This window comes from Sinocyclocheilus grahami, unplaced genomic scaffold, assembly GCF_001515645.1.
Source record: "Sinocyclocheilus grahami isolate Dianchi unplaced genomic scaffold, SAMN03320097.WGS_v1.1 scaffold223.1, whole genome shotgun sequence".
Lineage (NCBI taxonomy): Eukaryota > Metazoa > Chordata > Actinopteri > Cypriniformes > Cyprinidae > Sinocyclocheilus > Sinocyclocheilus grahami.
Window position 1 is genome coordinate 1,718,557 of NW_015505402.1, and position 13,176 is coordinate 1,731,732.

The 13,176-nt window shown below is 39.1% G+C and overlaps 1 protein-coding gene across 2 annotated transcripts in view; it reads left to right on the top strand.

The window, feature by feature from the left end:
* The first annotated feature begins 5,112 nt into the window (after positions 1-5,112).
* LOC107596802 (myocardin-related transcription factor B-like) overlaps positions 5,113-13,176 on the top strand; it is a 19,162-nt gene continuing 11,098 nt past the window's right edge. The window contains exons 1-7 of one of the 2 annotated variants that reach the window (XM_016287625.1): positions 5,113-5,402; positions 9,070-9,135; positions 10,480-10,535; positions 10,927-11,002; positions 11,133-11,273; positions 11,436-11,596; positions 11,910-12,017. In XM_016287625.1, coding sequence (XP_016143111.1) covers positions 5,318-5,402; positions 9,070-9,135; positions 10,480-10,535; positions 10,927-11,002; positions 11,133-11,273; positions 11,436-11,596; positions 11,910-12,017 — 693 coding nt within the window. In that variant the 5' untranslated portion in view covers positions 5,113-5,317. The remainder of the gene's footprint in view (positions 5,403-9,069; positions 9,136-10,479; positions 10,536-10,926; positions 11,003-11,132; positions 11,274-11,435; positions 11,597-11,909; positions 12,018-13,176) is intronic. The other variant, XM_016287624.1, reaches the window with a different exon arrangement.

The window sequence follows — 13,176 nt, forward strand, 5'->3', positions numbered from 1 at the left end:
AATATTAATCTCTAACTACTATGAAAGAAACATCCCTGGATGTAGATAGGAAATTTAATGGCATTTTTGCTAGAATCCCCATCAGACACATAGTGCTTAATTAGAAAGGCGGATTGCCGAAATACAAATGAGAAGAATGAAATGTTGACTGTCATCTGTAAACCCTGAATATGAATAGTTTATGTCAACACTAAGTGACAGAGACAAACAGAGATATCCCTGGGGTGCTGCTTGGTTGTTTTTATCATTTTTGTTCCATGACAACATGATTGCAAGGGGGAAAAAGGGACCAAATTAATTTACTCACTGCTAAAACTGAAGTAGTGTACAACGTAAATATGGGAAGTTGTGGTTGTACATGTATATTTTTGCATTGGCTTCCTCTTTATTGTCCAAGATTAAGTTAGCTTTTGAACTATTGTATTTACCCAGTGTTCAGTGCTGTTGAGGGTTAACAGCTGCAGCTCTGTAGTCCCACCTCTCCTCTTGTCAGTCAGAGACGGAGCCGGAGCTGAAGCACTGCAGAGAGCGCTGACTCTCGCTGAGAACTACACACCCACAAACAATCTAGAGACAGAGCCGGTGAAGGAACTTGTCGGGAACGGTCTGGAATCAAGCTATACGCTGGGAAATTTCCTGCCAGATCTCGCCATTTTGCCTCGGTCCTCATTTCTCACAGCAATCCATGGGACTCCAGACACGGCAACTCTCCGATCCGTCTCTCAGCTCCATGGCCTGCCTTGAAGTGGAGACCTTGAATGTCTGCAGGGGTAAATGCAAATAGTTTGAAATCTTTTTCAAATTCCATGTCAGCATGAATTAAAATGGGGAAGTTGATGCTAAACATGAGTGAAAGACACTGGGAAAACTGAGTGTAGCTCATGGCAGCTGGTAATTATCACTGGAACACATGTTGAGAAGATCTGGAGTGGATATAAATTGTTGTCATATCAAATGAGCTTAACAGCGTTAATAATCTCATGAAAAAGTGACTAAAGGTTTGGTTATGGTGAGGGGGGTTGTTGTTGTTTTTCAGCTGTCTGATGTTGGTTTCATTATATTTTTTTTGTATTGGCATCTAAGTTTTCATTCAAACTCACACCCAAACATTCAGTCAATCATTAAGCTGGCTAACTGTGCCTGTACAGAAGTTTATCTGCTTTTAATGCCTTGTGGGAGTAACCTCTTTACAGGTTTCTTAACAATAAGACTTTCAAATGCATGACGATATCTCTGCAGCCTTCACTGTTATTAATATATGGCTTCACTTGTGACCGTTTCAAGTGAGTTATTGGTCATTGGGATGGTTCCCATCAGTGAACCGTAAACCAAATTCTATATTAATTTATCAGATCTCAAACCTGAGCCAATATACAGTCATCTGTCGAGCTGCTGAAATATTTTTTACAACAGTAATGTCAACACAGCCCAGGTCAATGTCAGAGTGTTTTTTAAACCGCTTCATTTTAGTCAGACTCGGTAGCCATAACACAGCCCATTCATTTAATTTACGATAGTAACATCTGGTTGCGTTAAGGTGAGGTCAAATTGGCAAAATTTTGGGGGCAGAAAAGGTCCATTGTCTATAGTCTATGAAGCACAACTCGCACAGAAGTCACTTTCAAAATAAACAACGTTCCGTTGGTCAAAGCGGCAAATTTGATTAACTTGAACTTGAAACTTGTTGTGAAATTAGTGTGGGGAAACTTTTGATGTTTCGCATGGATTCCTATTGAAATGACTGGATTTTGCCCCCCAAAAATTGCCGAACAGTGATTGTGACATCAACTTTAGGCTTGGTTTTGGATTTAAATTGAATCTTGAGAGGGTTCTCGAAAAATTAGACATACAAGGATCTAAGCTGCCTTTTGTTTATTGTACAGATTGAGAGAGTGGCCTGGAGCCACGTAAAGGTCAGTCAGGGTTCAGCAGAGAACATCAGGAATGACATCATCTCAACAAATACTGGGATGACTGCAGGCATGTCATGTACCGGCATAATGACGTGAAGATGATTATGGTATTACGCTTCCATCAAGCTTCATTTGGAACATTATTTTGAAAAAGCCACTTGGTGGAGGCATGGATCTTGATTTGTAATGGATAACCACTTTAATACTGAAACCCACCAGAGAACCTTCTGGCACAGATAATAATGGAAAACATGATTCGGGACGGAGTGTTCCAAGCTTTTGGGGGGGGGTTAGAAGAGGCACTTGGTCCCCTCCTTCAGTCTGACCACTCTTTTTTCAGCAGCGATACAGAATGTATGTGTTCAACGTACCCCCCACAATGCCATTTCCAAACTCTTCTGTTTCCCAGGCCTTGTTCTCACAACGGCTGGGTTTATTTTAGCAGGGGTGAGTCAGACAGAGTGGTCGCTCTCCCGGGACCTCAGCAGAACTGGGTGTGCTAGGCCTCATTCTGCAGCCAATCAGATTAGCTCTGTGCTCCCAGTGCCGACGATGGGTGGAAGCAGGGGTCTGCTGGGCATGTTCCACGCTCCGCTGTCCCATTTGTCATGATCAACTGCCATCCTCCTCTTTAAATGTTTTGCAGAGGAGTGGTGTTATTCTCTTGAACCAACATGCCTACGCTTGTGTGTTTTGAAATGTATAAATCGAGCCGTGTAGTTGGATGGTGAAATGGCATTCAGGGTGTATGTAGTAGGCTGTGCATAACGACCCAAATTTTACCCCTTCGCTCAGGCCTTCACTGTCTTATTAATGTTCTTGGTTGTTAATGCACCAGTGCCTCCTCATCCAAAATGGTAACACCTTGCATCTCGCTTTTTAAGGGCAGCAAATCCAAAGCCAAGGCTTCAGATGACATCACCTTGAGAAGTTGATAGGACTATTGCAGTGTTTATTATTTTGTGCTTTGGACACCGTTCTGTTGTTGATCTCTCTTATAAACAGCATTCTGTTGTATGTTTGCTTTTGAGATCAAAACTGTTGAGATTTTGTACCGCTTATACTTAAGTACAAATCTTGGGTTGACCTTTAACCCCGAAACATTTTGAATGAAAGGGAAAATGTGGTGGATTAAAATGAAAATTAGGCTGTTTTACTCACCCCCGAGGCACCCTAGGTGTATATGACTTTCTTCTTTCAGACGAATCCAGTCTGAGTTATATAAAAAATTGTCCTGGCTATTCCAAGCTCTATCATTGCAGTCAGTTCCAATGCTTCAGTCCAAAAGAAGTGAAATAAAAAGCGCCCATCCATTAAAAAAAAAGTGTCTCACACGGCTCCGGGGGATGAACAAAGGCCTCCTGTAGCGAATCAATGCGTTTTTGTAAGAAAAATATCCATATTCAAAACGTAATAATCACTTTAATGTAGCTTGTGCCAACAGTTGTACACGGAAGCAGCTCTGGGCTGATGATGTATGAGGTCGGCTTTGCGCATGCGCCAGTGAGTCATGTGAAAACCAACGTTTGTTAACAGGAGCAAAGGAAGCAAAGTTTCCTTCCTTTAGCAAAGTAAAACCCGTCTCCTCTTGGCTTATATCGAAATCCATCGACATTGTTCTTTACAAATCCTTGTTTTGTACTTCTAATTAGTGACCGTTGTTTTGTTTTGATCTCTCCCCTGCGCTTCCGCGTTTGTCACTTCTGAGTGGCGCATGCGCAAAGCCAACCTCATACGTCATCCGCCCGGAGCTGCTTCCAGTGTACAACAGTGAGCGCAAGCTAGATTAAATAGCTGTAGTGAAACTTTACGTCACCACTGTTCACAAATTCCCCTACTGAAACATTTATGACTATGTTCCCACAAGTTATCTGGAGACCTACGCATTATAATATTATATTAATATATGAGTCTTCGTATTGTCTCATTACAACTGAGTGGAAATGGACCGTTTTCACACTAATCTTCGGTTGGATCTGTTGGATCTGTTTGTTCACATGAGAATCCATTGGATGGGTTGTTGCTAAAATACCATTTTTATGGGTAGACACTGTGTCACAATAATGTCATCCAACAACAGACTTATCTAAATTGATAGATTTGTTTTATTTATTTATTTATTTATTTATTGAAGTTTTAGGTTTGATATTTTTAGTGAGTTTACGCCGTAAAAGATTTTTGTTAAAGTTAAGCTTTTAAATTAATTCCCTGTAGAACACAGACACTTCGGAAGCAGATGGATGTTTTTGGCTTTTGTTTTGCATTTTTGTTTTTAATTATTTAGTTATTTAGTATTTTCTTTTTTGAGTGTCCTCTTGAGGGTTATATTTTTCAGATAGCATGCCAAGTTAAAACATATCAAATACAATAAGCGATAAAATAAAGAAATATTTTTAAGGGGGTTAAAAATGTGTCCCAAGACACTTGTGTTCTGATCCACTTTTTTTGAAAATAGGAATGCATCGTATGTAAACACTTTCTAAATCTGATCTGGGTCAGGTGACCTGAAACTTGTTTAATTATTTAGGGCTGCTTTAGGACCATTTAATTGTTCAGGCAACCCACCCACTAAATGTGTGGTTTTGCACATCCCTAATAGACTAAACCATACAGGACTACATTCCCTATTCCCTTCCCCCGGGACGTTCCTGTTCCATTGTGTTTAATCACTTTGGCTGATTCAGATAGGCATTGTTTAAATATTTCTTTCCCTTTGTGCAATATTAATCTCTAACTACTATGAAAGAAACATCCCTGGATGTAGATAGGAAATTTAATGGCATTTTTGCTAGAATCCCCATCAGACACATAGTGCTTAATTAGAAAGGCGGATTGCCGAAATACAAATGAGAAGAATGAAATGTTGACTGTCATCTGTAAACCCTGAATATGAATAGTTTATGTCAACACTAAGTGACAGAGACAAACAGAGATATCCCTGGGGTGCTGCTTGGTTGTTTTTATCATTTTTGTTCCATGACAACATGATTGCAAGGGGGAAAAAGGGACCAAATTAATTTACTCACTGCTAAAACTGAAGTAGTGTACAACGTAAATATGGGAAGTTGTGGTTGTACATGTATATTTTTGCATTGGCTTCCTCTTTATTGTCCAAGATTAAGTTAGCTTTTGAACTATTGTATTTACCCAGTGTTCAGTGCTGTTGAGGGTTAACAGCTGCAGCTCTGTAGTCCCACCTCTCCTCTTGTCAGTCAGAGACGGAGCCGGAGCTGAAGCACTGCAGAGAGCGCTGACTCTCGCTGAGAACTACACACCCACAAACAATCTAGAGACAGAGCCGGTGAAGGAACTTGTCGGGAACGGTCTGGAATCAAGCTATACGCTGGGAAATTTCCTGCCAGATCTCGCCATTTTGCCTCGGTCCTCATTTCTCACAGCAATCCATGGGACTCCAGACACGGCAACTCTCCGATCCGTCTCTCAGCTCCATGGCCTGCCTTGAAGTGGAGACCTTGAATGTCTGCAGGGGTAAATGCAAATAGTTTGAAATCTTTTTCAAATTCCATGTCAGCATGAATTAAAATGGGGAAGTTGATGCTAAACATGAGTGAAAGACACTGGGAAAACTGAGTGTAGCTCATGGCAGCTGGTAATTATCACTGGAACACATGTTGAGAAGATCTGGAGTGGATATAAATTGTTGTCATATCAAATGAGCTTAACAGCGTTAATAATCTCATGAAAAAGTGACTAAAGGTTTGGTTATGGTGAGGGGGGTTGTTGTTGTTTTTCAGCTGTCTGATGTTGGTTTCATTATATTTTTTTTGTATTGGCATCTAAGTTTTCATTCAAACTCACACCCAAACATTCAGTCAATCATTAAGCTGGCTAACTGTGCCTGTACAGAAGTTTATCTGCTTTTAATGCCTTGTGGGAGTAACCTCTTTACAGGTTTCTTAACAATAAGACTTTCAAATGCATGACGATATCTCTGCAGCCTTCACTGTTATTAATATATGGCTTCACTTGTGACCGTTTCAAGTGAGTTATTGGTCATTGGGATGGTTCCCATCAGTGAACCGTAAACCAAATTCTATATTAATTTATCAGATCTCAAACCTGAGCCAATATACAGTCATCTGTCGAGCTGCTGAAATATTTTTTACAACAGTAATGTCAACACAGCCCAGGTCAATGTCAGAGTGTTTTTTAAACCGCTTCATTTTAGTCAGACTCGGTAGCCATAACACAGCCCATTCATTTAATTTACGATAGTAACATCTGGTTGCGTTAAGGTGAGGTCAAATTGGCAAAATTTTGGGGGCAGAAAAGGTCCATTGTCTATAGTCTATGAAGCACAACTCGCACAGAAGTCACTTTCAAAATAAACAACGTTCCGTTGGTCAAAGCGGCAAATTTGATTAACTTGAACTTGAAACTTGTTGTGAAATTAGTGTGGGGAAACTTTTGATGTTTCGCATGGATTCCTATTGAAATGACTGGATTTTGCCCCCCAAAAATTGCCGAACAGTGATTGTGACATCAACTTTAGGCTTGGTTTTGGATTTAAATTGAATCTTGAGAGGGTTCTCGAAAAATTAGACATACAAGGATCTAAGCTGCCTTTTGTTTATTGTACAGATTGAGAGAGTGGCCTGGAGCCACGTAAAGGTCAGTCAGGGTTCAGCAGAGAACATCAGGAATGACATCATCTCAACAAATACTAGGATGACTGCAGGCATGTCATGTACCGGCATAATGACGTGAAGATGATTATGGTATTACGCTTCCATCAAGCTTCATTTGGAACATTATTTTGAAAAAGCCACTTGGTGGAGGCATGGATCTTGATTTGTAATGGATAACCACTTTAATACTGAAACCCACCAGAGAACCTTCTGGCACAGATAATAATGGAAAACATGATTCGGGACGGAGTGTTCCAAGCTTTTGGGGGGGGGGTTAGAAGAGGCACTTGGTCCCCTCCTTCAGTCTGACCACTCTTTTTTCAGCAGCGATACAGAATGTATGTGTTCAACGTACCCCCCACAATGCCATTTCCAAACTCTTCTGTTTCCCAGGCCTTGTTCTCACAACGGCTGGGTTTATTTTAGCAGGGGTGAGTCAGACAGAGTGGTCGCTCTCCCGGGACCTCAGCAGAACTGGGTGTGCTAGGCCTCATTCTGCAGCCAATCAGATTAGCTCTGTGCTCCCAGTGCCGACGATGGGTGGAAGCAGGGGTCTGCTGGGCATGTTCCACGCTCCGCTGTCCCATTTGTCATGATCAACTGCCATCCTCCTCTTTAAATGTTTTGCAGAGGAGTGGTGTTATTCTCTTGAACCAACATGCCTACGCTTGTGTGTTTTGAAATGTATAAATCGAGCCGTGTAGTTGGATGGTGAAATGGCATTCAGGGTGTATGTAGTAGGCTGTGCATAACGACCCAAATTTTACCCCTTCGCTCAGGCCTTCACTGTCTTATTAATGTTCTTGGTTGTTAATGCACCAGTGCCTCCTCATCCAAAATGGTAACACCTTGCATCTCGCTTTTTAAGGGCAGCAAATCCAAAGCCAAGGCTTCAGATGACATCACCTTGAGAAGTTGATAGGACTATTGCAGTGTTTATTATTTTGTGCTTTGGACACCGTTCTGTTGTTGATCTCTCTTATAAACAGCATTCTGTTGTATGTTTGCTTTTGAGATCAAAACTGTTGAGATTTTGTACCGCTTATACTTAAGTACAAATCTTGGGTTGACCTTTAACCCCGAAACATTTTGAATGAAAGGGAAAATGTGGTGGATTAAAATGAAAATTAGGCTGTTTTACTCACCCCCGAGGCACCCTAGGTGTATATGACTTTCTTCTTTCAGACGAATCCAGTCTGAGTTATATAAAAAATTGTCCTGGCTATTCCAAGCTCTATCATTGCAGTCAGTTCCAATGCTTCAGTCCAAAAGAAGTGAAATAAAAAGCGCCCATCCATTAAAAAAAAAGTGTCTCACACGGCTCCGGGGGATGAACAAAGGCCTCCTGTAGCGAATCAATGCGTTTTTGTAAGAAAAATATCCATATTCAAAACGTAATAATCACTTTAATGTAGCTTGTGCCAACAGTTGTACACGGAAGCAGCTCTGGGCTGATGATGTATGAGGTCGGCTTTGCGCATGCGCCAGTGAGTCATGTGAAAACCAACGTTTGTTAACAGGAGCAAAGGAAGCAAAGTTTCCTTCCTTTAGCAAAGTAAAACCCGTCTCCTCTTGGCTTATATCGAAATCCATCGACATTGTTCTTTACAAATCCTTGTTTTGTACTTCTAATTAGTGACCGTTGTTTTGTTTTGATCTCTCCCCTGCGCTTCCGCGTTTGTCACTTCTGAGTGGCGCATGCGCAAAGCCAACCTCATACGTCATCCGCCCGGAGCTGCTTCCAGTGTACAACAGTGAGCGCAAGCTAGATTAAACTGATTATTACGTTTTAAATATGGTTATTTTTCTTACAAAAACGCATAGATTCGCTACAGGAGGAGTTTGTTCACCCTGTAATGTAATTCTTTGAGAATAAATAAGTCAATACCACACATTAGGATTTGGCCTTTGGAGGGGGGAAACTATTTATTTATTTATTTATTTGGTTGGTTGTTGTTGTTCAGTACTATCATTTTAGTATCATTGAGATACTATTGTAGAATTTATTATTTTTAATTGTTTTATTTGTATGTTTTCTGTATTCATTTTAATTTGTTAAAGTTTTAACTTGTTGTTTTTGTCATTATTATTCATTTTTGTTTTTAAAAAATGTCTATATTTTTTTTTTAGTCATTTTTATTCCAGTTTTAGTTATTCAAGTACATCAAGTTAAACTAAATGAAAAGAAGAAATCTTGGCAACTAGCTGAAATAAAATAATTGTAATAATAATATTAAATATTATTTAATAATAATAATTGTTTTATTTTATATTTTAGTTTAGTTTTTATCGTTTTAGTTAATGATAATAACCCTATTTTGTATTATTTTTATTATTTGTATTAATCATTTTGCTGAACACTGTATGAAGAATCTGATAATGAATGATTGGGTGTCATGCTTGATTAGGTCAAGACTTATTTTGGACTGTATTTAGTACCATCTCAGAAAGCATTAAAAGTAGAAACTCACCAAAGTTACATTTTTCTGTTTTTGCTTCCTCCACAGTGCTTCAGTTAAGACTCCAGCAGAGGCGCACACGCGAGCAGCTCGCAGACCAGGGCATCATGCCACGTGAGTATGCATGCTTCATGGAAACATAATGCTCAAATGTCAACTATTGATGTTTAGACAAATTCAGCCTACATGCAGTGGACTTTCATGAAGTAATCCTTTGAGACCAAAACAATATGTTAGTCAAATGATCTGCTTCCTTGTTATTTTAACTCCTAATCCAGCATCATTAACAAAGTGCCGCTCACATTATCACCTAAGCTCTGCACACACACTGTACTTATTCTTCATAAAGTGGAATACATTTACCTCCAGCCACAGTTTTTTTTTTTTTGTAGATTACTCTTTTGACGGCGGGGGGACTTAGTAAGATATGTGTGTCAGTAAGGAGAGCAGTTCTAATAAAAGAAAGTGTCTGTTGAGGATACCAACTGATAAGGAAGGAGAGATAGAACAATGGTGTGACTGATGTCTGTCTGAAACAGCGGGAGCTGTCCTGCTTTCTCAGTGCTTGCCGTCTGTATAGGGCCCCTAACGTCATGGTCCAAGCTCCAAGAGTAACAAGAGTGAGTCAGCGACTGGGCCTGCACTTTTGCACAGCAAGACCTGTGGTTACCTCCCGGGCTTTAGTCAATGCTTAATGGCCGCAAAGACCAAATCTTGCATTCTTTAATCATATTAAAGTCAGGATTATAACTTTCCTGAAAGTGTTGTTGTTAGTGCAGCAGACTGCTTAAGAGGCCACATTGGTTAGTGATATACGACTAATCAGGGTAAACAAAAGTTGCCTTTGCTAATCAAACCACGGCAACTGTCAGAGCGCTCATTTCCTGTTGACCATGGATGCAGATGACAGTTCAACACCCACATAAATATGCCTAGCAGAAATGTTTCTTTGATGTACAGTATTTGTTTATTAAAACATTAAATATTTGTAATAAATATTTTGGTCTTCAAGTAAAAAAATGTTTTTTAAAAATATTCCAAAATGGTTAAATTATAAAGGAAAATTACATAAAATAATTAGACTTGTTTTCAGAGAATATATCTTGAATTAATTTTATTTTTCTTGACCCATTGGCAGATTGACTTTATGACTTTTATGCATAAATCTAACAAAATAGTTTTAGTTTATAAATTGTCAAGCACACATTCTCTAAAGTGGGTCAAAATGCTGACTTTCTAGTTCATCTTCAGTAGATAAGACAATCTTAGGGTATAACTGCATGAACTTTGCTTTAAGCAGAAGTTCTTTAGCACACAGTAGTTAAACACAGCAAAATGTTTTTTTTTAAAAAGCTTTGTGCCACATAGACGTGATGTATTATATAATGGGATATATTATATAATGTAATTTGACTTCATGTTTTTAAATGAAGGCATTGAATATATTTTTCTTTCCAGCGCTGAAAACACCTGGAGCTTTTCACGGGCAACTCAGAAGTCTGGAGAGGGCAAGGGTAAGACTCAAACGCTCAGAAGTATTCCTACACTTTGCATTATCTATTATTAGTGAACTGGCCTTTACACAGGTTTAGTAATATAATGTTATGGAAAAATCACAACAATACTATTAAATGTGTTGTGTATCATCATTTAATGTGCTAAAGTCATGAGATTGCATAATGAAATTCAAGTTTTGTTTACATTAATCTATTATACTGAATTAATTAATTAATTACATAATATATTATACTTTATGTTGGCCATCGGCCACTTTGTTTTCTAGAAATCAACATTTGTCGGTTACTAGAGTGCTATGAGAACAATAACATGTTGATGAGATGTATTTTACACAAATTCTTAATTCATTTACTCAATTCATATATATTGCATTGTCATCATATACAGACTGTGAATTTCCTGAAGCATAAAATCCGCAGCAGGCCTGACCGCGCTGAACTTGTTCGAATGCACATTTTACAAGGTACGCATCTGAACAAACAGATGTGATTTTTAGCTCTTAAAAGCATTGTCAGAGTCTTTTGTTTCACATCCTCGATACTTAATTTATCATGCATCTTTAGTATGGTCTGAAGTTGTTCTATGTATTTCAGAAACCCATGCAGAGCCTTCTTTGCAAGCCACTCAGATGAAACTAAAGAGGGCACGTCTAGCAGATGACCTCAATGAGAAGATTGCACAGAGGCCTGGACCAATGGAACTGGTGGAGAAGCACATTCTGCCGGTTGACATTGGTAAAAACAATGAAATATTGTATTATCTTCACGCTTAATCATCAGATTTACTGGAATTTACATGGAAATTAAATCACTATCACTAATTTGATTTGTTTTGTGGGTTTGTTGCTTGTTTGTTTGGGTTTTTATTTTGTGTTGGTTTTGTTTTGGACACTGCAGTTGGAGGACTGGATGTTTATAACTTCAATGAGGACAGCAGTGAAGCTCTGTCTCCAGAGCAGCCAGCTAGTCATGAGTCTCAAGGCTCTGCATGTTCTCCTGTAGAAGCCAGACTGCCTGATCCATCCTCTGTTTCGCCTCCAACTGGCTCCAAACTCCAGGTCAGCGTCTTAACAGTCCCTAGTTTCACATCCAGACTGATAACTGGTTCAGGAATATTCAGTTCTAATATTTACAGTTAGCTTATGATAAAAAAAGGTCTGACAGAGAATGCTTTCATTAAAGCACATGAAGTGATAATTCACTGACAAAGCTCTCCAGAAGAGCCAAGTAGTGTCTACATCTATGTTTTCTCTACAAATTATCCAGACATCAGCCTTGTGTTGCTGGTTAGATTTATACACCTCTGTCGCTTCTCATTGCCATATGGCTTTTAATCTCTTTTTATCTCAATTGTGTCCACCTACAACCCAGAGTCCAGACTTCCTGAACAGAACATCAGCAGAAGATGGCCGAGTAATGACTGCCACTCAGCTAGTCACTGCTGCTACTCCCACAAAGCCTGCACCCACCCTTGTGAAGGTAAACCATATTTCCTAACCACAGTGATGTCATTTCCTGCCAATGTTTATTTTCTCCTCTGAGATAATGGTCAGTGACTCACAGTATTACTGGCTAAATTCAGAATAGCAACTCCAGCTAGATAACGAAATATACCATACTGACTGTGAAAGAGGGAATAAAGTGATCATACTGCATTACAGTCAGACATAAACTAAAAAAAAAAAAAAACTAAGCTGAACATAAATTTTAAATCTGATGCTAAAGAGTTATTGCCAATAGAGATCGACCGATATATCGATTTACCGATATTTTTCCCGATATTTAAGCATTTTACCATAATCGGATATCGGTTTTGTAATATCGGATTCACCGATAAACGCCGCCATCTTATGGGTGTTTTGAGAATTGCGCAGGATCGCCATTGCAGCTGGGGAGACGAGACAACAACAACGGCATGGTGCAGGTACTTGATTTGCTGTAGTTAGTAAACTTTATTTAACATAACAGCCATTTATGCACAAATTAGATGCATTACATAAATGCCTGATATGTAGTTTATGCATCTTGGCTCTAAGAAATAGAGACCAACTCACGGAGTCATGTAAGATAATCCGTCAAGTCCTGTCCCAATAAAGATATAACTTTGCCTGAATTAAATAATATGCAGCCATGAATGAGTGCATGTTGGAAATAAAAGCGCTGAATTGAATTCTCTCTGTTGTCTATGCTCATCGTATAGTCTTGTGAAGTCGGAGTCACGTAGATAATCCGTCAAGATCCTCTCCCAATAAAGACGTAACTTTGCATGTGTTAAATAATACAGCCATGAATGAGCACATGTTGGAAATAAAAGCACTGAATTTAATTTTCTCTCTGTTGTATATTTGCTCATCATTAGTCTCATGAAGCCGCTTTCATATTGCTGTTCACTCACCGGGTTGATGTGGTTGATGCTCAGGAAATGCTCCAGCACAGCCACCGCATGTAACTTTTAACAAGTTTCACTTGTTTAAAACACCCTAAATTGTATTAACATTTACTATATAACCATTAATTCGCTAATAAACATCTAAATGAATACAACTCTATGGAAATTAATCATTTATTATCTCCACGAGCGATCGCAGTTTGCGTATAGTTCTGTGTAACTGCATAGATAAACCGCGCTGTCAGCAGG